We start from the raw sequence: 26458 nt of genomic DNA, 5'->3' as shown, positions 1-26458 counted from the left end.
CCTCAACCCTCTGCCCCTGCCTGATGAAAGGGAGGGAGAATAGGGGTGGGAGGGAGGATGGAGTGAGCAGGGGCGGGACCTCGGAAAAGGGGCATGAAGGAGGTGGGGCAAGATTATCTGGATGTGAGGTAGACCTTGGATCGCATTTATAGTCTAAAAGGGATCTTGTGCTTAAAAAGGTTGGAGACCACATGGCAGCTTTTCTAATGAGTCATTTATCTCAATTCCACTAGGTGGCAGTGTGTGCCTTGAATTTCTCAAACTGTTTTAGATGCTGCTACTTTCTAGTACTGATTCTTCTGCCATAATTAGTGTCTGTCCAACACTTTTCAGTACAGTGAGAAAACATCTAATAGGGGAAAGATGCTTGATCATGAAGAGTTATGGGTGAGGGTGGGCAAGGAAAAAAAGAAAACACCCAAGTTATAAGAAGGCATAAGATATACACAGAGGCTGCGTCTAGACTGGCAAGTTTTTCTGCAAAAGCAAATGCTTTTGCGGAAAAACTTGCCAGCTGTCTACACTGGCCACTTGAATTTGTGCAAGAACACTGACGATCTAATGTAAGATTTTCAGTGTTCTTGCAGAAATACTATGATGCTCCCGCTCGGGAAAAAGCCCTCTTGCACAAATGCTTTTGCGCAAGAGGGCCAGTGTAGACAGGTAAAAACTGTTTTGTACAAAAAAGCCCCGATGGCAAAAATGGCGATCGGGGCTTTCTTGCACAAAAACACATCTAGATTGGCATGGATGCTTTTCCGCAAAAAGTGCTTTTGCACAAAAGCATCCGTGCCAATCTAGACACTCTTTTCTGCAAATGCTTTTAACGGAAAAACTTTTCCGTTAAAAGCATTCGTGGAAAATCATGCCAGTCTAGACGCAGCCAGAAAGTATGTATTGTAGCCTTCAATGCTATTATACCACTTATATCTTAGCTTCAGATTTTCTTCTATCATAGGTTCTAGTTGTCTTAGGGTGTGTCTACACAGCAAAGTTATTTCAGAATAATTTTGAAATACCGGATGGCTTATTCTGACTTCTGTAAACCTCATTCTGTGAAGAATAACATCTATTCCAGAATAGCTTATTATAAAACAAGTGTGCAGTGTAGACACAGCCCTAGCAGAGGGCCTATGTACCCATTGAAACTCCTTGTAGGTATAAATGGGACTTAAGCAATGCATAGACTTTGCACTGGTCCTTATTAGAAAGCTGCCTTACAATAAATATCTCTGTACAATGCCCACAGTCAGAGGGTGAGTCTGAGGGCATTAGCTTACTCAAACAGTATCTATGGTCATATAAGCAGGCAGGATGGGGTTTATTGCCAACCAAAATATTTAAGCATGTGCTTAGGTGCTGGAATGAGGGATGAGTGGAGTGTGACCGCAACACCTGGCTTGAAGTGGTTTCCATCCTACTCAAGGTTCAGTGGCTTTCAGTACCCCCACTGTACAAACTGTTCCAGCGCCCTGGAGCATGTGTCCGTGTGTGCTGTGTTTCCCTCTGTGCCTCATCTGCAAAGGCAGTGGCTCTGTTACAGCCATTAGTGACAATAGCTATGGAAGTCTCTGGTTCAGCCCCAGAATGATGACCAAGATGGTGAATTCTAAACATCTTCCCAATGTTCCTGGTGAGGAAAACGCTTGCTTGTTCTTCAACATTTTACTCTTTCCCAGACCAGGGAACAAAAGGACCCAGGGAGTTAAAGGTGGTAACTTTACTCTGTCACTGTACAACATGAAACAGTCCAATGTTCAGGGTTTCATGTACAGAGAGCACAGCCTGCCTAGTACTGTGACAAACAACCACTATCACGTAACCTTTTATTAAAGACCCAGAAGAAGAAGGAAAACAGTTACAGGATTTGAAAGGTAAAGTACTAAGGATTTTATTTTAATAACAACCCTCTGCCTTTAACTGTAAAGAGCTTCAGAAAGCAGGGCCATGAACAAGGGCGAGGCGAGTGAGGCACTTGCATTGGGCGCATAGCTGAGGGGGCGCAGAAAAGACAGCTATTATGCTGTCTTCGCTTGTGCCTCGCGCCATGTCAGCACCCCTGCCGAGGCCGAGGATGGTCTTACCTCAGATGCCAAATTAGCTAGTTACAACTCTGTTAAAACGGACACCTCCCCCCAGCACACACCCTTTTAACAGTTTCTGAGATGCTGTTTGAGATGGTAATATTTGTCCTTTGAGGGAGGGAGAGAGAACAAGTTAGTTGAGAAAGGTGGGGACTGTTGTTGTGAAGGTCCACTCCAGTTTCCTAGAAGACAACACAAGACAAAGGCACACAAAAAAGGAGACCTTCTGCCACACTCCCCGCAAAGGTAGAATATGCAGCTTCTATCTTTGGTGCTGACTCAGACTGGCAGCCTCACGGCTAGAGAAATACAGGCCCATCACTGAGTCTTATTTGCCATTTTGACACCTGGCAAATGTATGCTGTTTAGAGTATTGCATTGAGTTGTCTCTTTCGCCAAAGGTTTACAGCAACGTTGCCAAATGTTCAGGCCTGGCCACCTGAGCCAGACTTCTGTTAAACAGAAGGTAAAAGGAGAGAGGTAGGAAAGAGAAGAAATAAGATAGAGATGGAAAGTGGCATGTAAGGGGCAGCAAATCACAGTAGGAAACAATGTTTCACATAGTGATGTTAGGGATTTAGGCAGTGCCAATGGAGGGCACAAAAGCTTTAGGCTGTATGGTCTCTTCTGAGGACAACTTCTTCTGGGTGGTGTTCGGGGCCTGCAAGAGCAGGTGGAGTCCCTGGGAGTGCTCCTTGAGGAAGCTATGCTGTGAGGAAGAGTGATTGGTGGGATCCAGAGCTGGTGCGTAGACACCCACGAGGCCTCTCAAGATCCTTGGATATCCACCAGGTTTGGGTGCATGCCCCATAAGGGAAGACGATTATTGTGCAGGGATCCTCTGAGAGATTTCTTCCTCTCGTGTCCCCTTCCATAGGCTTTTCCACAGTCGGGCCAGGCTTTATTGCAAAAAGGCTGTATGCGTGATATGAATTATATAAAAGCTTCGGGGGTAGCCGAGTTTGTACAGGATAAAATTAAAACACAACAAATGGTCTGGTAGCACTTTAAAGACTAACAAAACATGTAGATGGCATCGTGAGCTTTCGTGGGCACAGCCCACTTCTTCATATGACCGGAGTGTTGGGTGTCCAGAACTAAAATAAGCCAAACAGCCAAAACAGACTATTTGTTGTTTAAGTTTATGAATTATATACCTGAGTTAATGTAGTTCTGTGTGATTGTTTCCATTGTAAAACCTCAGATCTATAGGCCTTTGGTAAAATTTGCCTCAGACTGACATACAGATCTCAACCTGGAACAATTTGTAAATGATTTTTTTCCTGCTGTTTGCTTGTTTGAGTTATTTGCCAGTAACAGGAATATAAAGAATTTTTAAACCTTTAAAATCTTTTCCTCCAAAATATTTTACCTTTAAGAGCAGGGGGATCATCAGACTGTCAAAGGGCTTGGTCCTGGAGACAGGCCATGTAACCCTGTTACAAAGATCCATGATTAGCCTGATTAGCTTTTGTTTCTAGTTTTCACTTTAGACTGGAATAGACCCTAGCACTGACCAGGAAATGAAAAATGCTCTTCTTGAACTTCACTGTATATTGTTTGCCTCCTTCTCATTTACTACTGAATCCCACCTCTGGGCCTAATTCATCTCTCACTCACACTGGTGTAACTCAGTTGACTTCATTTGAGTTACGTATGACTTGCCCAAGTGTAAATCAGATTCAAATGATTCCTGCATAAAACAATGGACACTAAGTTTAAAAAAGCCCGGCATATATAGTCACACTTCACATCGTATTATCTCTGTAGTATAAATATCTACTTATGCAGTATTAGCTTCCTGCAGCCTTAGCAATCATGTTTGCTGCTGTGTTTGCAGAGATCAGCAACAGCTGTGTCTTCAGTTTCGTGAGCAGCATAATGTAGTCTATAGAATCTTATATAACTTTGATGTTCAGTTACTAACGATGGGACTGATCCTGCAACCCATTGGTTCCAATCCTGCAAAACATTTAATTTTGTACTTAACTCTGAGAATACACTGAAGTCCACGAGGCTACTTATGTGCTTAAAATTAAGCATGTGCTTAAGTCATTTGCAGGATCAGGACCCTATGTGCTGTTGGGACATTTCTTCTGCTCACATAAGTTCTTGAACATCTGTGCTGTCAAGGAGTCTGTGCTCTGGCTTGGTGTACTTAGAAAGAGACTCATCCCCCAGATTTTGTTGTACAAACGAGACTCTATCCTGGTCTATCTACTTAATCATGGGCCCTTATTTATGGTGGTAAAGTGGTTTCGGAAGCACAAACCTCTCTGCATCCTACTGGTGACAATGCCTTGAAGCAGAGTCCTCTTTGTCCAAGTGTTAAGCATAGGAAGGACACCAATAAGTGAGTGAGGAGTCTGAATGATGGTTTTTGGAATTCACAGGCTGTGATTATTTACACTTCTGCAGCCATAAGGTGAAATTCTGCTCTCTAATCCATAAAATAGAACTCTCTGCTCTGGTTTTTTTCTGACATAGCTGGGACTCCTTGTCAGTGGGCCTTCTGAAGAGGGGATTAGAGGAGCTGTCATGCTGATCTGGGAAAATAATTTTCCCTATGCATCCAACTTGGCCTTGCCTGCACTGTTATATTCCTCTTCGAGGAAGCTCTCAGCTCTCTAAGAACAACGTAGGAATATAGTGCTAACACACTTGGTTAAAATTTGAAATGGCATGTTATGCACTGACCCATAACACTGGGCATTAGTTGCTGTAGAAATGTTTCACTGGGCCTGCCTTTACAACTTGGAGCCTAGCTAATACCTTTGAACAAACTGCTCCCCTTAGTCTCATTAGTAGTCTAGCCACAGAATTCATTCCGTGCCCTTATAGCTTCTCTGCCAAAGAAACTTCCTGCTCACTGAGGATCTTATAAACAGCTATTATGTCCCGAATGCAGGCAAGTGGAGGAGAGGGAGGGAGAGAAACAGGCATTACTCACTGGTGGCGGCCTTGCCTTTATTTTTCAATGTTTTGGAAAGAAGTGTCCTTTGATCCACCTGCATGTTAAAGCTTGCTCACACAGACTTGACTCAGGCACACTTCCATTGGCCCTTGTCTTCAAGGTGAACAAGCCTGCACAGGTTGACTTTGGTTAGTTTGGCGTTTGCAAGAGCATTCTAACTTGATGGGTCTGAGGTGTGATGCTGTTGCAAAAAAAGCAAATATGATTCTAGGTTGTATCAACAGGTGTGTTGTAAGCAAAACTCGTGAAGTCATTCTGCCGCTCTACTCTGCACTAGTTAGGCCTCAGCTGGAGTACTGTGTCTAGTTCTGGGCGCCACATTTCAAGAAAGATGTGGAGAAATTGGAAAGGGTACAGAGAAGAGCGACAAGAATGATTAAAGGTTTAGAGAACATGTCCTATGAAGCCAGGCTTCATGAACTGGGCTTGTTTAGTTTGGAAAAAAGAAGATTAAGGGGGGGACATGATAGCGGTTTTCAAATATCTAAAAGGGTGTCACAAGGAGGAAGGAGAAAATTTGTTCCTCTTGGTTTCTGCGGACAGGACAAGGAGTAATGGGCTTAAAGTGCAGCAGGGGAGGTTTAGATTGGACATTAGGAAAAAATTCCTAACTGTCAGGGTGGTCAAATATTGGAATAAATTGCCAAGGGAGGTGGTGGAATCTCCCTCTCTGGAGATATTTAAGAACAGGTTAGATAGACATCTGTCAGGGATGGTGTAGACGGAGCTTGGTCCTGCCTTGAGGGCGGGGGGCTGGACTCAATGACCTCTCGAGGTCCCTTCCAGTCCTATTATTCTATGATTCTATGAGGTGGCATCATTGTTCTTGTTCTCCAGTGAGAATCTTCATACTGGGGAAGCCTTTGGCTGTGGAAAAGAATCAAGGCCAGGAGGTTTACATTGTCTCAAGACATTTTCAACATGGCATTCTGGACAGAGCGGCTCATATCACTGGATTGTTGGATGCTGCATGGGAATTTCTTGTGCAACGCTCACGTTGACATTTGGCTCATGGCTCAGCTTCACTCCAAATGTGTAGGATGCTGTGGACCAATATTCTCGCTAAACTTTTTCATACATGTGCGGATTTTTCCCATCCAAGGACAGCGGCTTTCCCTCCCCTACCCCATAATCAAGCCAGATGAATTTGAGTATGAAAACTGTACTCTGTCTGCAGGGAACCAAATCCCGCCAAGGCAGGACATGACTACAGGGGGACTGAATGTTGAAATGAGTATTATGAAGCTAGTAGATATGCCTAGCTATGTAGAGAAATCATCTCATAATAAAGCAGTTGCAGGCCTTTATCACAGATAATAATGAATCATCTTGAGCCTTTGCTGGCAAGAGGCTGAGAATGCAGGTGGCTTTCTCCTTGTGCCCCATTGTAACCTAGATATTCTGGCCCTGATTCAATGCCTGTCTGGGCAGGAACATTGTTGGGAATGATGCAAAATCCAAGGTATTAGCTCTAGTGCATGTAAACAAGCTATGCAAAGGGCAGTAACTCAAGGCCTGCTCCCACTGAAGTCTATGGCTGCTCAGATGCATTGCTGAATTCTAAGTTAATGGTACCGACCAAGAGAAAAAAAACCCAGGCATTTCCTATGGCTAGCTCAGTGCAAAACTCTACTCAGTGTGCAGCAGTCTAAAAAGCAAATGAATTGCTAGCTCATGTAAGGAATGGGGTAGAATATTGAATGAAAAATACTATAGTGCCATTTTATGAGTTAATGGGACACCTTCCCCTGCGAACAATGTCTTCAAGTTCTGGAAACCTTGTTTTGAAAAGGATGTAGTGCAGAATTATCAAAAACTGCCTGTGTGATTTAGGCCCACAATGCCCATTAGAAGGTGATGGGACTTAGGTAACGGAATAGCTTAGGCATTTCTGAAGATCCCTCACATAGAAATAAATGGGTGACAAAAATGAGCAGACTCAGGGGAATCTATATGAAGAGAGACTGACAAGTAGCCCCTTCTGGCCTAGGAATCCATCAAATCTGTGGTTTTTTCCCCAAGACAGACACCAGTCCTGTATGGAATGGACTGAGACAACAACATAGAAATTCCCAGTTTAGATCATCCAGTATCCTTTCCAGGATTCTCCCACCCAGCCCTGTAGCTACTTGGGAGGTGGGGGTGGAAGGGGCAGAGGTCTGCAGGCTGGTCCCGGTTTCTAGCTATCCATCTGCAACTGGCCCCTCCAGCCTCCAGTTTGTCTGGGGGCCAGGACTCTGGAGGATGGCAGAGCGTGGCCAGACCTGGCTTCCAGCTGCCCTTCCCTCCCCACCCCTGCCTGTAGCTGTTCTGGGGCTAAGCCACGGTTCCTGGCCGTGGTCTCTCCTGGGGTGTAGGGTATTTCTACAGGGGGGCCTTTCTTTGGGGTGGGGGTGCAGGCCACGGTTCTCAGCCTCTCCTCTGGGGGGCATCTCTTCTGAGGGGAAGCAGGCTGTGGTTCCCAGCCTGGCCTCTCTTTGGGAGGGCCCACTCTTTGGGGGGGAGGCCCCTCTTGTTTGGAGGCTGGACTGCATTGCCCGGCCCTGGGGTTGGTCCTGAGGGCCGGGCAGTATATATTGCCTTCAAAATAATTTTCATTTATAACTTTTGGCAAGATGATAATAAAGGCTACATCTAGACTGCATGCCTTTTTCAACAGAGGCTTTTTTGACAGTATCTTTCAAAAAAGCTTCTGTCGGAAAAGAGCATCTAGACAACAAGAAGATTTTTCGGAAAAGCGTCTCACTTTTTTGAAAGAGAGTGTAGACGCTCTCTTTCAAAAAAGCCCTGATTTCATGCAATAGCATCTTTTTTTGAAAGATGACTTTCGGAAAAAGACATTATTCCTCATAGAATGAGGTTTACTGCTGTCGACAAAACTGCTTCATTCTGTCAACTTACTGTAGTGTAGATGCAGGTATAGTTTTTTTTGACAAAAGCCAACTTTTGTCGAAAAAACTCTGTAGTCTAGACACACCCAAAGAGACCAATTTAATGAAGGGATACTGTTCATGGCGAGGAAAAAGAACTTACAAAGCAATATTCTTTCCCTTCTTGACATACAACATCTCTTTCCTCTCCACTCATGCACCAAAGCCTTGTTCTTCTCCCAGCTTTACTATAGCAATGTTCTCCCCCTCCCACCTCATTCCTTCCCTTCCCCACTGGCCCATCTCCTACAGTCACTGTCATTAATCATGTCATCTCTGTCATTCACTGCATGGGATTCCCATCAACTTCTGCATCAGGTTTTAGCTCTTTCCCATCTCCATAGTCAATGCTCTGGCCTACACCCCCAGCCTTATGACTTACTAATCTTCCTCAAGCCACTTTCTTCATTGTACCCACACCTCACATATGACCAGGACTCTTGTCTCTTCCCTCTCTTAACTCTGTGCTTCTTCCCACTAAGCTTTGAATGTTCTCCTCATGCCGTTCCTGGGATAAGCTCCGCCCTTCTGACATTCAAATGCCTCTTCAGAATGTCCTTCTCCTATAAACCTGGGAAGAAGTGCACAAAGGAATCCTTTTATAAGTCACCCCAACAAACGCTACTGGCCCTACCAAACCCACAAAGCATTCTGGGTGCAGCACAATCTACCGAATAGAGCCCCACCTTGACCCTCAGAAAGTCAGTTCCCATTTTTGCCACTGGTTGCCCTGAGTAAAGCATTTCCATCCTGGGTTCTCAGTCTCCCAAACCTGTGAAATGCATATAATGAGGCTGCCCCCCTTTGTAGAATGCCTTAAGATCTAACAATGGAAAATACTATCTACAAGCTTCAGAAAGGTTGCCGTGTTAGGCTGTTTCAGCAAAAATGAGGAGTCCTAAATAAATTTGTTAATCTTCAATGCACCAAAGAACCTCTTGTTTTTATTGAAAAACTGGGTGTTATGTTTCTAATAACTAATTACTTAGACAGAGCACTCCTATAACAAAACCAACCAGCGGCAACCCCTTTTTCTGCTGGAATGTTATGATTTGTTAGCCACAAAAGAGGCTAACAATTGTAGCACACTTTTGCCCCTCAGTTCCATGGTTGGTGGGGTGTCTTCATACAGTCTGGATTTAGTCTTTGCATATAACACTGTCTTGTTTACTCCACATACACATAGATTCAATGCATTTGTAGTCATTTCAGGGCTTCAGATCATTGTTTTTTATTTACTGGTCTTGATCAATTTTTTAGGTCCCAGTCATGCAAAGAGATGCAGCATTGTAGCCTAGGGGTGGGGGAACCTTCGCTGGGTCAGGGTCTGCTGACCCACAGAAAAATCAATGGGGGCCTCACAAAAGTGAGAAGCAAAAAACCTAAAGAACCTCATTGACATGGTCCCCAGCTGAGAAATAGAAAGGTACGCCCCACATTCCCCACAAACACCAGAGCCTAAGGAGGCCCAGGATAGTAACTGTATGGGCCCCCGAGGCTCTGGGATGGGGCCAATAATATGGGGTTCAGTGTGTGGAAAGGAGCTGCTGGGAAAAGTGCGTGGGGCACGGGGTCTGGGTCTTCTGACCATTCCCAGTGAATCCCCTCCTAACTTTTTGCTGATTTGATAGCCACTTTATGAGCCTTTCAAATTAAACAAGTCTTTACAATTAGTTCCTTATCAAGTATCTCAGCCTTTCCAGGGCTGGGTTGAAATAGTAATATTAAGTATCTGATTAATTGCTGGGAATGATTTATTCCAAGTGCTGTACTGGCAACCTCACTGTAAATAGACTGGAACCCAATGTGTTCAAAGATACATTTCCAGAAATTGAGCTCATCTTCGGTGTCAGTTCTAACTTCCCAAGGCCTTCTGAACTATCTCTAGGTTATTTACAGTAAAGTCTGAATAACAGTGTGTTGCAATTCTCTATTAAAGTAACATGAAAATCATTTTAGAATATTTCACATTTAATGGAACAGTGTTGAAAATTTGGTAGGGAAATTTAAGTGTGTTACTTCATTAAGTTACATAGATGACATGGTTAATTCATCATAGAGCTTTCTGAATATTTATCCCATTTGGCCAGATTTTTCAGTGGTCTTCACTAAAATGATACACACAATGTCTGTGTGCATCCAGCTCCATCTCACCACAGCAACATTGGGCCAGGTGAGAAGAACCTCTCCATGGCCGCTGCAGTGGGTACAGCTGGGAGAGATGTGCAAGTCCCCCGGCTGGGGGAAAGACAGACACACAGACAAACAGACACATAAATAGAAAACTCTCTGAAATACATAGTAGATAGCTATCCCTTTCTCCACCCTTGCCCCCTACTGGCCCAGAGGAGTTATAGCTACCCTGGTCCTCATCTCTGGCTCCTTGCTGCCCCCCCACTTCCCGTGGCCATTCTACAGTAGAACAGTCCCTCCTACCAGACCCCTCCCTTTCCATTTTATGAGAAAAAAATCAAATTCCAGGCACATCCCATTGTCCTGGCACAACCAAAACCTGGCCTTGCTTTAAGTTATGATAAGAGGAAGCTACATACCGAATGTGGTGTGCTCTTACCATTTGGAGAACTTCTTGAACAAACAGACAGAAAGATACACAGTTCTAATATATATATATTTGAGAGACAGATACTGAGAGGATGTATTAGAGCAGATCAAAAATGTTTTATTTTCGGCAAAAGATCAAATATTGAAAAAATGTTGGCTAAAAAGCAACAACTGGTTTTTCAGACATTCTGTTTTAGTTAATTTAGTTAAGAAAGAAAGAAAGAAAGAAAGAAAGAAAGAAAGAAAGAAAGAAAGAAAGAAAGAAAGAAAGAAAGAAAGAAAGAAAGAAAGAAAGAAAGAAAGAAAGAAAGAACCGTTCAAGCAGTTTTGATGGAAAAAATTCCAGTCAGTTCTAATCCCGATGGAAACGTAGCCTTCTATGGTGAAAATTATCCCATTGTGTAGAACACTTTTGATGGTGAGGGAGGAATAATCCTTTGGGAATTTCCCTTTTCTCTCACTTTTCCCCCCTTTCCACTCATTGCACACCCACTAGACCAATTGGCTGGCTCATGGTGTACTTTTCTGAGAAAATATTTAACATCAGTACATGAAGGGTCACTTTGTTCTTGCCATTTTTGTCATTTTGTTAGATCTCATTTGTCCAGAGTCAAGCAAAACTATGAGAAAAATACTTGATAACTCAGGACACCTAATTTTGAAACTTTGCAGCATATAGATTAAATGGTTTTAATTGCACCTAAATCCTAACCCAGTAGTTCCTGGTTTTTAATTTACTAAAGTAAAGTTTCCTGGCTATTAATTGACCAAAGAGGAGTAAATTCCATTTTTCCTGTTTCTCCATACAAAAAAAGTTTAGGTTTAAGTAGGGGCTCTATCCTACAAATCTGTATTCACATAAGTATTCCTTATGCAAGGGCATTAAAAGCTGGTCCATAAGAGACATCCAGGAAAATTAATCAAATAAACTAAGGGTGTGAATTTGAAGTGGATTACTTAAACTGAATTAAACCTCTGTGTGAACATTGTCACTGACAATTAAGGCCACTTTATTTCTGATTGAGAGTGTTCATATAGGGCTTTAATGCAGTATAACTAATTCATTTTCCTGGATGTCCCTGTGTAGATAAATCCTAAATAGTGACTAGTCCCATTGGTTTCATGTATGGAATATCAGACTCAATGGGGCTATTCATGTGGGTTAAAGTCTACTCGTATGAGTAAAAGTTGGCAAGATTAGGCCTTAGCTGTTCAACTTTCCCCAGGATACATATATTAGGCATCTCAGTCCATATTTAGAAGGCCAGATCCTCAACTGGTGTGCATAGTATAGCTGTGTTGAACTCAATAGAGCTACTCCTATTTACATCAGTTGGCATGCTGGACCACAGTCATTTTCTCTTGCATTCAAAACCACATTATGAACCCTTTACTCATGTTGAGAATATGTTGTTGTATAAAAAACAAGAGGCAGTGTGGTCTAGTGGATAGCACAAGGGATTGAGCCTGAGGAGAGTTGTGTTTTGATCCCTGTTTTGCTGCTGGTTTATTGAATGGCCTGGGCAGATCTTTATGCCTCAGTTTTCCCATCTGCAAAATGAGAACAACGACACTGACTTTAAGATCTATTCACAAAAACACGGTACAAGAGCTAGGTATTGTTGCCATTATATTGCGATGGGGGTGAGTATCTGCTCACCAGCATAGGAAGTTCAGACTATTGCCCTAACTCCACACATGCCATACCTGGAATTTTGTATTAATTCATTTAAAAATATTAAGACTACAAAAAACCCACCTTAAAAGTATTATCAATTATTATTGCCAGTAACATAAAATCCCTGTTACTGATGTTTCTTTCAAAAGAAACAATTAAAAGACAAAGCAATTGGACCTAGAATAAATGCATAATTTGTACTTTTTGTCAGTAACCTTTCCCCTTTGTCTCTTAAAAAATAAACGGGGACATTCCTATGCTCTAGTTGTACTGTGCCTTTAAGGTTTGGGGGAATGATGTCACAGTGGGCTTTGGAGGCACTTTGAGACAGCCTGTGAGAGAGGTTACCATCAGAGCTGTTGCAGTTTTAAGACTGCTAAAATATATAAAAGAAACAAACTCTTACTACAATCACTTTGGGACACGTGATGGTGTTGGAGTCACTTTTCTACATAACGAAGTGCAAGAGACACATTCAATCAGCCCTCAACAGCCCACACAGAAGAAACTGTATGTGAATTGCAAAGGATTTGAATAGGAATTGTCCAGCAGTTTTAAAACATGGGCAGTTTTCAATTAGAAGACTTTGTAGCTGGTTGGATAGGAGGTAAGTAACACTTGTAGGATATTTTGGGACAATATCAATAGAATGATGTAAAGATAGGTAAGTGAATGCCCATTTTTAAAAATTAAATATGATATTGATGGATGCATTTATCAAGGTGTGTGCATTTATTCATGCTTCTGTTTGTATGTGAAGCTTTCTATCTTTGTTCAGAGAGGATAGTTTCAATTAAGCAGTAATAGAACATTACACAGTTTTATCTGTTTGCTCTCAGACTACCAATATGCAATGAGATGTAGAATGTCACATTATGGTGTCAACTGTACATTACACATTCCTGAAGTAAGTGCATGACCTACAAGACTGAATGCCTCTAGCTGAGAAATCTGTAAAATGATATTGTAACCCAGCACAGAAGATTATGGTTTTATAAAGGCGTTCTAGTGTTTCCCAATGAGTTCAGATCCCTGTGCATACAACCTCATATTTAAACAGCTGGGAATCCTCCTCCACCAATCAGATGGCTCTATTAATCCACACCCTTTTATGAAAGGCACAGATCTGGTTCTGAGTGGGTAGCCCTGATAAGGATATGAGATTATTATCAGGACAGCTTTCACTATCAGATAAGAATTATTGATCAGGTAGTTTTCTGAAAGTATTGATTCTGGCCTTCTGTATTAGAAAGTGAAGGAAGAAGGGCCTACAGATATATCTTTAACATATTGGCTACGTCTAGACTGGCCCCTAATTCCGGAAGAGGCATGCAAAGCAGGTAAGTCAGAATAGGGAAATCCGCGGGGGATTTAAATATCCCCCGCGGGATTTAAATAAACATGTCCGCCGCTTTTTTTCCGGCTTGGGGAAAAGCCGAAAAAAAGCGTCTAGACTGGCGCGATCCTCCGGAATAAAGCCCTTTTCCGGAGGATCTCTTATTCCTACCTGAAAGTAGCCAGTCTAGACGCTTTTTTCTGGCTTTTCCCCAAGCCGGAAAAAAAGCGGCGGACATGTTTATTTAAATCGCGCGGGGGATATTTAAATCCCCCGCGGATTTCCCTATTCTGACTTACCTGCTTTGCATGCCTCTTCTGGAATTAGGGGCCAGTCTAGACGTAGCCATAGAGAGCTCCTTTTATCTAGAAAGATCCCAAAGTGCACCACCCAAAAACAGCTATCATTGAGTTGGAAGACAGCTGGCAGGTGGACAACGTAACAGGACAGAGAAGGACATTTTGGCTTAGAGGAGGTAGCTTCTGTAAAAAGTGCTACTGTGTTGGATTTTTAATCTCCACATTGGGCTCATGAGGCTTTTGTATTAGTGCTACACAGGAGTGTGGGATAACTAAAGAGTGCTGACCCATATTTCCAAGGCTAGGTCAATGTCCTCATTTACTCAGGAAAAAAAGAATCTTTGCCAAATTGCCATGAGAAAGGGTGAGGGTTGACTTCCAACACCTGAGGCCGACCTGTCGATGGTGACTTATTTTGGCTAATTTGACCATGTCTGTTGCTGCAGGTGCATAGATATATAGGGCAGGATAACTGTCTGAGCAAATAGCCATAGGGATATGATTTGCCTGTTTCATGTGCAGTTTTCATGCACAATTATACTAAATATTCATTAAAACAAGGTCCTGAGTTAAGGATCTGGGGCAGTTTTAAAAACGTTCTTATTCTCTACCCCCGTTTTGCTTCCTTTGTCCTATTTCTTGCTCTCCCTTGGAGCAGGCCATCATGGATACGCTACTCATGGGCATTGCAGGGCAGTGGCTGGGGTGGACAAGGAAGAGAAGAACTTACTTTCCACAACTGAGTAACATGGTAATATTCCCATTATAAACAGAGATGCCCATTAACTGTGAAGCCATTTTGGAAGAATCAGGGCCTGCAGCAGAATTAGTCTGCAGGCACCCTCCTAAGTACAGTAGGCCTATAGCAGGCTGCCTGATTGGCCTTGCCACCATTGGCCATGCCACCTGATTGGCTGCTGGGGCCAGGAAACCTGCACTTAAACCAGAAGCTGCAACTCACTAGCTGCTCAGTGGACATCACCCTGCCTGCTGCTATGTTACCTTGTTCCTGATGCTCCTGCCTTGCACCCAGCCTGGGCTTTGGCCTGCCCCTGCTTTGGACCCTTCCTTGCCCTGGTTCCCGACCCCCAACTTAACCCGTGGCTTTTGCGTCTCACTCTGGCTTGACCCTCGGCTCTTGTGTCCAATTCCTAGCTCTGCTTTGAGTCTTGCCTCTGTTTTCTGATTACTGCTTGACCCTCAGTTCTGGCTTCCAGGCCTGCCTACCAGTTTGAGCCGTGGCTCTGCCTCCTGACTACCATGTCCAGCTTGATCCTCAGCTCCAGCATCCCTCACCTTCAGATTGACTCTTGGCTCCAGCTTCCAAAATACTAGCTCCAGTTCTGAGCCTGTGTAACCCACACACCTAGTGGATGTAGTTCACAGTCCCATGTAGCGGGACTTAGACCACTTACAGCAAGAGATAAGAATGAGTGAAGTTGCACCTGATCATTTGCTACTGGTGTCTACTCTGGCTGTTAGGCCTTACAGCTGCTCCAGACATGTGACCTGACACCCATTCTGATCACTAAACTAGATCATCCTTGTTCCAGTCAGCCAACACCATTGAATGACAGGGATTTTCACACGCAGCCTCAATTACACATGCATAAAGCCTGGTTCAGTGAAAATAGGTATTTCCATGTGGAATAGTGCAGAGGTTGAGTAGAAAAAAAATCTGTCCTCCAAGTTGCAGAGTGTGCATAGGGTAGCTGCACAGCACCACCACATGTGCTCTTCCAGCCCCTGTTCTGCAATATCATCTGTAAATCATGCACAGTTTCCTTCATATCAAGTGACCTCACCACTGCTACCTCTTTGGGGTATGTCTACACTGCAGAGTTTTCCAGAAAAACAGCCATTTTTCTGGAAAAACAATACTTACATCCACTCTGCTATTGCGTTCTTTCAACAGAAAGTTGAAAGAACAGAGGGGTTTCCCGACGGCGATAAACCTCATTCTATGAGGAAGAAACCTTTTTCTGAAAAAGCTTCTTCGGAAAAAGGTGTGTGTGGACATGGAAGAGAGTGTTTTTTCAAAAGAAGAGGCCTCCAGAAAAAAACACAGGTGCCCTGGCGGCCACTCTGTCCACAATAATTACCACTTAAATGTGAGATAGCATCCAGACTGATTGGACGCTATCTTTTGAAAAAGCAGATCGCTTTTTTGTTGCGCTTTTGCTGTGTAGACGCTCTCTTCCGAAAGAAGATTTCCGGAAGATCTCTACCAGAAAAGCTTCTTCTGAAAGAAGCCTTCAGTCTAGACATAGCCTGGGTTAGTTTTTGTGAATCTGGCAGAGAAATTGGCTCCATCTTGGAAAGGGAATGTATAGTCTTGCTGGGCAACTGTTCCATAACTAATATCCTTGCTTCAAGATGTGCCCTCAATTTGCATGGTTCTACTGACGAATGAATTTTCATCAAGTAGGTAATACTCAGAGTGATGGGGAGTACTCTGATTGGTCAAGGGGAGTACATATGCAACAGAGCACAGATTTGAGTTTCATCAAGTAAATGTTCCTTTTAGTTGATTCACTGAAATTCGTTTTGTCTGATTACCTTATTTTAATCCCCAGGAGCTGCAAGTGTAATTGTGGGGCATCCTCTGGACACCGTAAAGGTAAAATATTTTAAGCCACACTTGCACTTACACAGATAGTGAGATTTCTTCCAATGCAGGGCAGCCCATAGGCTATCTACCTGCCCAGATACAAATATATCCATATTTAGTGATATTTCTCTTTGTAGTTTTCTTTCTTTGGGTTCATCTACAATGCACCATTATTTCGAGATAACTAGTGTTATTTTGAAATAAGAATGTGAGCATCTACACAGCCTTGCTCTTATTTCAAAATATTTCCTGCTGGGGCCAGGAAACTTGCACTTAAACCAGCAGCCGCAACTCACTAGCTGCTCAGCGGACATCACCCTACCTGCTGCTATGTTACCTTGTTCCTGATGCTCCTGCCTTACACCCAGCCTGGGCCTTGGTCTGCCCCTGCTTTGGACCCTTCTTTGCCCTGGTTCCTGACCCCTAACTTAACCCGTGTCTTTCGCTTCTCACTCTGGCTTATTCCGAATCTGTAAACCTCATTCTATGAGGAATAATGACTATTCTGAAATAGCTATTTTGAAATAAGGCATATGTAGACGCTCCACTGCTGCTATTTTGAAATAGACCCTTACCAGGGCCATTCTGTTATTCCTCCCCAGTGCCTCCTGGGGTTCTAAACTGAAATAGCGCGTCTACATTAAGGAAGCCTGCCTCGGACCAATTGTAAGGCTTCCCTGCAGTGTTATTTCAAAATAAGCTATTTTGGAATAACTATTCCAGAATAGCTTATTTCAAAAGTCTCGGCTTGACAGGGCCCTGGCTGGGTTGATTTAGTTGGGATTGGTCCTGCTTTGGGCAGGGGGCTGGACTTGATGACCTCCTCAGGTCTCTTCCAGCTCTATGGGTGTGTCTAGACTACATGGCTCCATTGACAGAGCCACGTAGATGAGGCTCTGTCGACGGAGCCATGTAGATCCTCGAGGCTTACAGGATCTGCCGACGAAGGGTTCTGGGGTCAGCAGATCCCTGTCTAGACTGCCGCACTGTGCCGACAAACAGCTGATCGGCGCAGCTCGGCGGCCATTTTTATTTGAATGAAGCGGCGATTTAAATAATTGCCACTTCATTTCCCTTTGTCGAGTAAACTAATCTACATGGCTCCGTCGACAGAGCCATGTAGTTTAGACACACCCTATGATTCTAAAATAGCCATGCAATGTAGACGTACCCTTAGTCTCAACTCTGATTTTAACACAGAAAAATTATTGCAAGGCCTTTCAAAAGGAAAGTATGAAAATATGATTATAAGATGAAATCCCTGCAAGGGATCAAAACTGAAAGTGAAACTTCCCATTATATAATGTAAAGCAAACTGAAAACATCAGCACATACTTTATCGACTTGTGCAATGGTCGAGTTCATGAAGAGCAAAAGGCAAGTTGAATTTGGCTTTGCTGAAGAGGTACTTTTAAAAGGTTTTCCTCAGGTTGGTAATACTGTAAGGACAGAGTCCAAATTTAGCTATCCCACTGCTAGGAACTTCAGTTATTCAATAGCCATTCCTGTCATCCTATTTCCTAGAAAGGAAATCAAGTGTTGTTTTTTTTTTCTCATTAGGATTTACATGTGTGGTGTTAGAGGATATTTGTTAAGAGGTTCTAATGCTGTAGTGTAGAGAAGGCAGCAGAATCTTTAACATGGCCAAAGCATTGGGAAATGTCAGTATTTTGTTATAGTCACTGAAGCTTTAGAGGAACACCCCAGTCCCTGTCCTGCTCCATTGTACATCCCCTTCCATGAGTGTACTACAGAGATAATCACCTGATACTGCTGCTAGCTAGTAGATTTACTCCTTTAACCCAAGTGGAAGAAGCCTGTGTTGTAGGCCAGGATTCCAACCCTGACCTTAGGGAGGTCATTATACTTGTATATGAGTGTGTAACGTCTCACACATGGCTTATTCAGGCGATGTCTTTATTTACATTTCCCAGCCGGCTCCCCTTTGCGGTTCCCCGAGTCCTGTCCGCTCTCGAGTCCCACTTTTACACTAGCGTTGCGTCCGCAGGCGCCTTCTGGTAGCCCCAGGTATAGGGGGGAAGGGAGGGTCCAGGCCCGCCCTCTCTCACAGACTCCAGCCCAGGGCCCTAAGGACACAGACTCCCTCGGGTCCGGTCCGGCTGGAGGGGCTTCCCGCCATAACACGCCAGCCCGCGGGCAGCTGAGAGCCCTGCCCTGGGCTGCTTCCTTCCCTCCCTTACCTAAACCGGTCTTTCCCCGGCATCCCGGCCGTTCACCATGTCCCCGGATGGACCTGATGGTCCTATAGTTCCTCGCGGCGACTCTCTCTCTCTCTTCGAGACACCGTGGGTCCTCACTTCCCCCTCCGTCTCTGAAGGGTTGCCTCACAGCCCGTCGCTCTCCTCCCCTTGGAGAGGCTAGGAGCCCTTTTTAACTTTGGCACCAGGGTGTTACATCACACTGCGTCACTCTCCTCTGGCTTCTCCTCCTCCCCTCCCTATAGCTGCGGAGCATGCCGGGCAAGCCGTTCTGTGGCCGCTCGGGACCCCGGCTTCGGCCCGCGCTGTGAAGCGGGGAGAGTGCGGGTGCCAAGCTACATCCCCGGCTGCCCGAAGCCGCGTGGCGCTGGCTCCTTCCCAACCGCCCCGTGCCCCGTACAGGACCTCAGCGGGCGGCGGTTCAGTGCGGGGCAGCCATGCCCCGTCACAGAGTGCAATGCCCAATAGCCAGTACAAATACCATGGTTCTGCAGTAGGGATGGTCAGGCCACAAAGATTCTGAACCACATTTGCCAATTGTTCCCTAGTGGCTTTCTCCACAACTGCATGGGGGTATGTCTACACTACCCTCCTAGTTCGAACTAGCGGGGTAATGTATGCATACCGCACTTGCTAATGAAGCCCGGGATTTGAATTTCCCGGGCTTCATTAGCATAAGCGGGGAGCCGCCATTTTTAAATCCCCGCTGCTTCGAACCCCGTGTAGCGCGGCTACACGGGGCTCGAACTAGGTAGTTCGGACTAGGGTGCCTATTCCGAACTACCGGTACTCCTCGTTTCACGAGGAGTAACGGTAGTTCGGAATAGGACCCTAGTCCGAACTACCTAGTTCGAGCCCCGTGTAGCCGCGCTACACGGGGTTCGAAGCAGCGGGGATTTAAAAATGGCGGCTCCCCGCTTATGCTAATGAAGCCCGGGAAATTCAAATCCCGGGCTTCATTAGCAAGTGCGGTATGCATACATTACCCCGCTAGTTCGAACTAGCGGGGTAGTGTAGACATACCCTGGGAGAGTTGTGCATGGGCAAGGGTGGGTTGTGTTGGGTACATCCCAAATGAACTGCATTCATCAGACACTTATGGAGGGCCATTATAATGGCTGTTGTATCTTGGGGAATTCTGCATCATTGCGCTTGTGCAGAATTTATGCCACCCACAGATTTCTTTGCTTCCATGCAGAAAAATGGTTTTCTGACAGGGAAGCAAAGGGAAGCTAAAGAATGGTCATGGGCCCTCCCTAGCAGTTTTAGGGAGAGAGAACTGGCAGGGAGGAGTGGCGCAGACGCAGCTGGTGGCTCCTCCCCTCCACCAGGCTCAGCTGCTAGTCCAGTTTGGGCAGGGGAGGATGGGACTTTCTCTTCCCTTGCACAAAATTCCTTGTGCAAAATCCATGGCAGAGTCAGACCCACCATGGGTTTGCTCCCCATTGCAAGAAGATTGCTCCCCATTGCAAGAAGTCGTATACTTACCCTCTCCCCTCTGCACCCATCACTCCTCAGCTGCATGGGAAAGGATCCCTATACAAGTCACTGCTCTCCCTTCTATCCAACACCCATACATCCAGACCCCCTCATGCCTGGAGCCTCCTGATGAGCCTCATTCCCATACTCAGACCGCCGGTTAATGAGCCCCACTCCCCTTGCATCTGGACTGCCATGACAAGCCATCAACAACTAGATCCCCACCTCACTGAGCCCCACTGCGCCCCACATCTGGACCCCCTCTGATCCCACACACACTCAGATGCTCCTGCTGAGCTCTGTACTGCCCACCTCCATATCCCCACACTGAACCTCAGATACCTTCACTAGTACCCCTCTTGCAGAGTCCTATTACCATTGCACCCAGAATCCCCCAACCAGCCCATGTGCATCCAGATCCCATTGCACCCAAACCCAGATATACCCACACAGATACATGGATCCTGCCTTGCTGAGCCAACCTGCTCACACCTGGTGCACTTGGGATAAGAGGACAGAGCTCTGGGATATTTCTGGGGCAGGCCCAGTTCTTGCTCTGTGTCAGCATGGGGTGCAACCTCACTGCTGAGTCTATGTCCTGAGGGGGCAGCTGCATCGTGATCTCCCACTCTATGCAGCCAGTGGTCTGTGCTCCTCACTTGCAAGCTGGCGCCCTCATATTTGAGGAATAAAATTTGCTGAATTGTGCAGAATGTTAAAATTTCGTGCCCAGTGTTTTCAATTGTTTGGTGCAGAATGGCCTCAGGGGTTCTGCAGGAGCTCAAGGAGCTGCAGAATAGTTGCAGAGGTGCACCATTGCCTGGGAGAAGGTTATGTCTCATGTGGGGATGGGAATAGTGGCTCTCAGAGCTCTGAGAAAAGTGTAGACCAGAGTAGACCATGCTATACCCTTTCTACCAGTCAAAGCAGATTCTGCCTCTCTCACAGGGTGAGCTCTGCTGACTGCTATGGGAAGTGGGGTGAGGGGCCATCCTTTCCAGGCAGTTAATGCTGATGTCGCTATTACCCAAAGGCAGTCACAGTGCTGGGTAATAATAAGAATCTAACCCTTATACATAGGCACAAAAGGGCTTCTTGCATCATCTTCCCAGCCCCTGCAAACCTGCACAGGGACCTCTGCCACATACGGCTACGTGATGGCACATGTTGTTATACTTCCTTGCTCTTTTCAAAGCCAGTTAAGAGATTTGGTTGCCAAGTTGCAATTAAAAAAGAACAGGAATGAGGCCTTGAAAATCCCATCTAATAGTCCTTGTGCTCTTGCTTCAGGAGAGCTGATATTGTGTTTAAGAAGCTAGAGACCATCAGACTAAGGATCATTGTTGCTTGAGGTACTTGAGTTTCTGTGTAGCAGACAGCAGGGAAGCATGGTGCCGACTACTGAAATACGTCACTGCTGGCAGCAGCAGTGCCAATGCCTTAACAAACGGCCCTGAGAAGTCAATGTTCAGTGCTGAGTACATACAATGGATGTTACTGGGAGCGTGTTTGTTCAGGAACTGCCAAGTAACTAGTAGAGTGTCCTTCAGTGCTTCTAAAGACAACTGTCCAGCTGACGCCTCTATTGCATTTGGTTCTGGATGTCATATGGGAATACCAAGCAGGCTGCTTTGTCACTTTTCCAAACTGGAGGAGCAAGAAACCTAACCAATATTGAGCTAGGAAGTGAGCAACTGAATAGGGTTCACCAATGAACACAGCACTTAGTGGAATAAGGAATGGAGGTTTCTTCTTTATCTGAGATGAGAAACATGGGCAAACACTTGCAGTATTTCCTGTATATTCAGTTGCCAGCATGGCAATGCTTGACAAACAAACCAAACACTCGATTCAGCAATTCCTTTCCCTTCATGGTCCCCTCAAATCCAAGCAAGGTTTCCCCCTTGCATTATGAGGTCATGTCTGTAAATGGACTTAACTTCCTTCGCCTTTCATTCTGCATCCTTCATTTTACCCTGTATTCCCTGAAACCTCCTTGTGTAGTATTGAGGTGCTGGTGCTAAGTAGTTCTCAGTTTTTGCACATGAGTCAAGATTTTGGGTCTTCCAAGCCAAAACCCAGTTCTACCAATGAAACCAGACAATAAACTAGAAAGCTGCTCATGTCAGGAGAGGCCTGCACATGCACCTTGAATTAGTGATTCTCCCTTTTGGTCTGTTCACTTTGCTTGTTCTAAACAATGGCTTCATGTCTTTCACCACTCTGGTTGGAGCAGCTTGCATGAACTATCTCCTTATGGATGTTCGAAGTCAGGGTGTTGTGATTATCTACACGACAACTTGAAGAAAGGAACATTTTAAGACTCTCTTAGGCTATGTCTATACTACACCTGTTTTGCGCAGGAAATATGTAAATGAGGCTAAGCATGGAATATCACCGAGCCTCATTTGCATAATTAATTAGGCTCCGTTTTTGTGCAAGACGCTTTTGTGCAAAAAGGAGCCATCCTTTTTGTGCAAAAGCCCCCTGTTGTGCAAGGGTTGTTCTTCCGCATGTTTTTCTGGAAGAATGGCTCTTGTGCAAGAGGAGGGTTTTGTGCAAAAAGGAGCCGTGTAGATGGCTCCTTTTTGCACAAAAGCCTCTTGCACAAAAACGGAGCCTCATTAATTATGCAAATGAGGCTCGGCGATATTCCATGCTTAGCCTCATTTGCATATTTCTTGCACAAAACGGGTGCAGTATAGACATCACCTTAAAGAGAAAACCCCTAGAAATTTGCTGGGACATTCTCTTTCACTTGTTACTTCTGTTTGATCACAGGCTGCTTTTCCTCGCCTCGGCTTATTTTTAGCGAACATAGCTTTTGCCATTTTCCGGTGGCTTTCAATTCCAATGAAGCACTGTGTGCACTGTAGCAGTAGAATGCACTTATCCAGCTTGTTCAAGGGCATGGCACCAGTGTACACAGCTTCAACTGAGAATAAGATTTAACTTCTATACCTGCAGTGTTTTCACAGCTCACTCCTGTGGGGAGAAGTTCATTGAATATTGTATTCACATGTCGTTGCAGCTACCCAAGTTGGACTAAATGCCAGCTTTTGAGAAATGCTTTAAGAAATTTGTTTATTCACAGACAGCAATTTACATTCTCCTTTCTTGTATCATGAGCCAGTTTCACACACCTGTCATGCTGGTGCGAGTTGGCCAAGTGAAATTATAATTCTTTTCCTCCATTCATCATAATGAATCTTCAGTGTGTATAAAAACACGTCTGCATTTTAAGCATACAATGATAATCACCCTGATCCTTAAGTCTGGCAGACCTACACTCAGTTGCAGGTGCTACACTGGTGTGGGACAATGGGATCCGTACACCAGTTATATGTGCCCAGATCTTGGGGTCAGTTACAGCAACCTCAGCTTAACGCAGGGGTGGGCAATAATTTCTGATGGGGGTCCACTCCAAGATTTTGGTGAGCGGTCACAGGCCTCACTTTTCTATGGAGGGAGTGCAGGATCTGGAACAGAGGTTGGGTACAGATGGGAGCTTGGGGTAGGAGATGTGGTAGTTTGAGTGAAGGAGGGGGTTGTGATCTGGGGTAAGAGCTTGGGGTGAAAGGATCTGGGAGGGGGATTGACTGCAAGAGGGGATTCTGGTCTGGGGGAGGGTTCTGGGAAGGAGTTGTGACCTAGGGGAGGGGAGCAGGAGGTTGCAGAAGGTTTGGGGGTGATGACTTGGGGCAGGAGGGGGAGGAGCCGGGGGCAGGGAGTTGAGAGGAGGGTGGGGAGAGAGAGCCCGAAGCAGGATCTGGCTGGAAGGTGCTTACCTAGGCAGCTCCTGGCCAGCAGCCCTGCAGGACCCCGAGGCTGGGTCTCTGCCTATTGCACTCCCAAGCTGCCCAAAATGGCTGGCTTCTCCTTGTGACTCTCTGATCCAGTCACCGGGAGGAGGGTGAGGCTTTGCACACGGCCTCCCCCCTCTCCACCAGCAAAATCTTTCAGCTCCTATTGGACAGTTTCCAGCCAATAGGAGCAGAGGCCTTCTACGGGGGGCAGGAGCAGCATGCCAAGCCTTCCTGTCCTCCTGGCACCCGGAACAGAGAACCACAAGGAGAAGCAAGACACTTAAAGTGGTTTGCAGCTGCTCTGAAACAGCTGGCTGCTTTGTGCTTGTGGGATGAGCCATAGATGAAGACCCAGCTAGAGAAGGCTAGCCGAAGCCCTGCCTCTTCCATCCAAAGTCACACCCCTTCCTCCCAAGATCATGCCCCTTCAACAATCTCCCTCCCACATCCAAGCCCTCCCTGGCTGCTAGGGAGCCAGGTTGCCATAGCATGGCCCCGGCCCTTCCCTTGCCTATATTACCCACCACCTATGGCTTGAGGGCCCTGATGAGGCAGCTCACAGGCCGTATCTTGCCTGCCCCTGGATTAACATGATGCTTTGCTAAATACTTTTATCCCTCCTTATTTCTAGAAGCAAATTTCATTACACTGCTGGATTTTTCAAACTTTAACTGCACTACAGAGTGACTGCTTTTTAATGACACAGAGTTCCTGTAAGCAACAACAGGTGGAATTTTAAGGCTCTGGATTAGAACATACAATGCTATCACCTGGAATACAGAAATCTAAGAGGTGTCATTGGTTGTTAGGGTAGCAAGGCTACTCAAGTCTGAGACCCTTGTAGTGCCATAAATTAAAATGGACAGTTTAGTTCAAGAATTCTCTCAGCACTGAGAAGTGGCTGACACTAGATTATCATTTATTACTCACAAGTGCTTTAACTTTAACCTTAAAGAAGCTGGTTAGCATGTAAATAAAAAGAAAACAACCCCAGGGAGATGAAGTGGAAAAACCCCACGTAAGGATGCAAATCAGTATAAGAAAAAATTCCAAGTCACAGGAAGCAGTGACCACGATCGCAGCCATGATATGCAAATAGTCATTCACACCCCTATCTTGCCAGTGGTACATGCAAATATCTGATTTGCTCATGTCATAATGGTAACTGGATGCACAAATCATCCTTATGATTTTTTTTTAAATACAATGAAAATGTACATGCTTCATTTAAAGCCTTGCTCTGGGATGGGGATGAGGGTCCATATGCAGGCTCCCCCAGGGAGAGAGGACTACCCAAGCCCTCTCACAACACAGCAGCTTGAGGCCAGGGGACACAGACAGGGAGGGGTGTATGTCCCCCACAGGTTCATCTGCCCCTTGCATTCTCCAGCCAGAGTGAGCAATGGAACAAATTGCACTTTCCCCTTGCTCCCTGATGAAGAGGAATCACTGGCAATGCTTCCGTATGAATGGGGAGGGGGTGGAAGCTTCAGTCCACCTCCCCGAAAAGGATGCTTAAGAAGGTGGAGAGTCAGGGCTGAGTCAGTCATGGACAGGGAGGAGGTGCCTCCAGCCAGCCCTTTTCATCTGCCTGGTGATTCTGTCTCTTTTTTTATATGGTTTTCTGAGAAGCAATCCCATTCCAGGCACAGCCCACATTGCTGGCACAACCAAACCCTTAGCTTGCTTTAAGTTAAGATAAGAGGAAGCTGCCTTACAAACTTGGTGATCCGACCCCTTATTGTTTAGGAATTCTTGTAAAGACAGGTAGACAGACACACAGACAGACACACTCTCTCAAATATGTAGTAAGTATGAACAGCTACTGCCACCTGCCTATAGAATTGCAGGTGTTTAGAAGAGCTAGTGAAAATATTTCTCTTTGATTGCACATTTAAAAAAAATTATGGGCCTTTCCTCCATGGTCTCATTTGGTTACACAAGGAGTTCTGTGTAGCATGTCTCATACATCAAGATGACAGCATATGGCACTCCCTTCAATATCACTGAAAAACCTGCAAAGCTTGGATTTAATCTCTCAGGCCAGGATCCCGGTAATAATTCCTGCAGTAGCACATATGCACCTTTCAATGTGAAAACTCTCCGGCTGTGTCTACACTGCCACCCTTTTCCGGAAATGCTTAATACAGAACAGTTTTCCGTTATAAGTATTTCCGGAAAAAGTGCTTCTACATTGGCAGGATGCTTTTCCGGAAAAGCACCTTTTCCAGAAAAGCATCCGTGGCCAATGTAGATGCGCTTTTCCGGAAAAAAGCCCCAATCATCATTTTCGCGATCGGGGCTTGTTTGCGGAAAAGACTACTGTGCTGTCTACACTGGCCCTTTTCCGGAATAGTTTTTCCAGAAAAGGACTTTTGCCCGAACGGGAGCAGCATAGTTTTTCCGGAAAAGCAGTGACAATTTTACAGTAGATCGTCATTGCTTTTCCGGAAAAGCAAGCGGCCAGTGTAGACAGCTTT

At 45.1% G+C, this 26458-nt stretch overlaps 1 protein-coding gene across 7 annotated transcripts in view; it reads left to right on the top strand.

Moving 5' to 3' along the window:
• Nucleotides 1-1762: 1762 nt before the first annotated feature.
• SLC25A48 (solute carrier family 25 member 48) overlaps nt 1763-26458 on the top strand; it is a 53426-nt gene continuing 28730 nt past the window's right edge. For 3 of the 7 annotated variants that reach the window (XM_025181204.3, XM_014569990.4, XM_006116032.5), the window contains exons 1-2: nt 12537-12835; nt 16440-16483. Coding sequence is in view for 3 of the 7 variants with exons in the window: in XM_014569990.4 (XP_014425476.2) it covers nt 12790-12835; nt 16440-16483 (90 nt within the window). In the remaining 4 variants the exon portion in view is untranslated. Of the gene's footprint in view, nt 1875-12534; nt 12836-16439; nt 16484-26458 lie in introns of those variants that run through there. The other 4 variants (XM_025181205.3, XM_089769482.1, XM_075900426.2 and 1 more) reach the window with 4 other exon arrangements.

This window comes from Pelodiscus sinensis, chromosome 16 (genome assembly GCF_052426305.1).
Source record: "Pelodiscus sinensis isolate ZL-2025 chromosome 16, ASM5242630v1, whole genome shotgun sequence".
Taxonomy (NCBI): domain Eukaryota; kingdom Metazoa; phylum Chordata; order Testudines; family Trionychidae; genus Pelodiscus; species Pelodiscus sinensis.
This window is presented reverse-complemented; position numbering and strand designations above follow the sequence as displayed.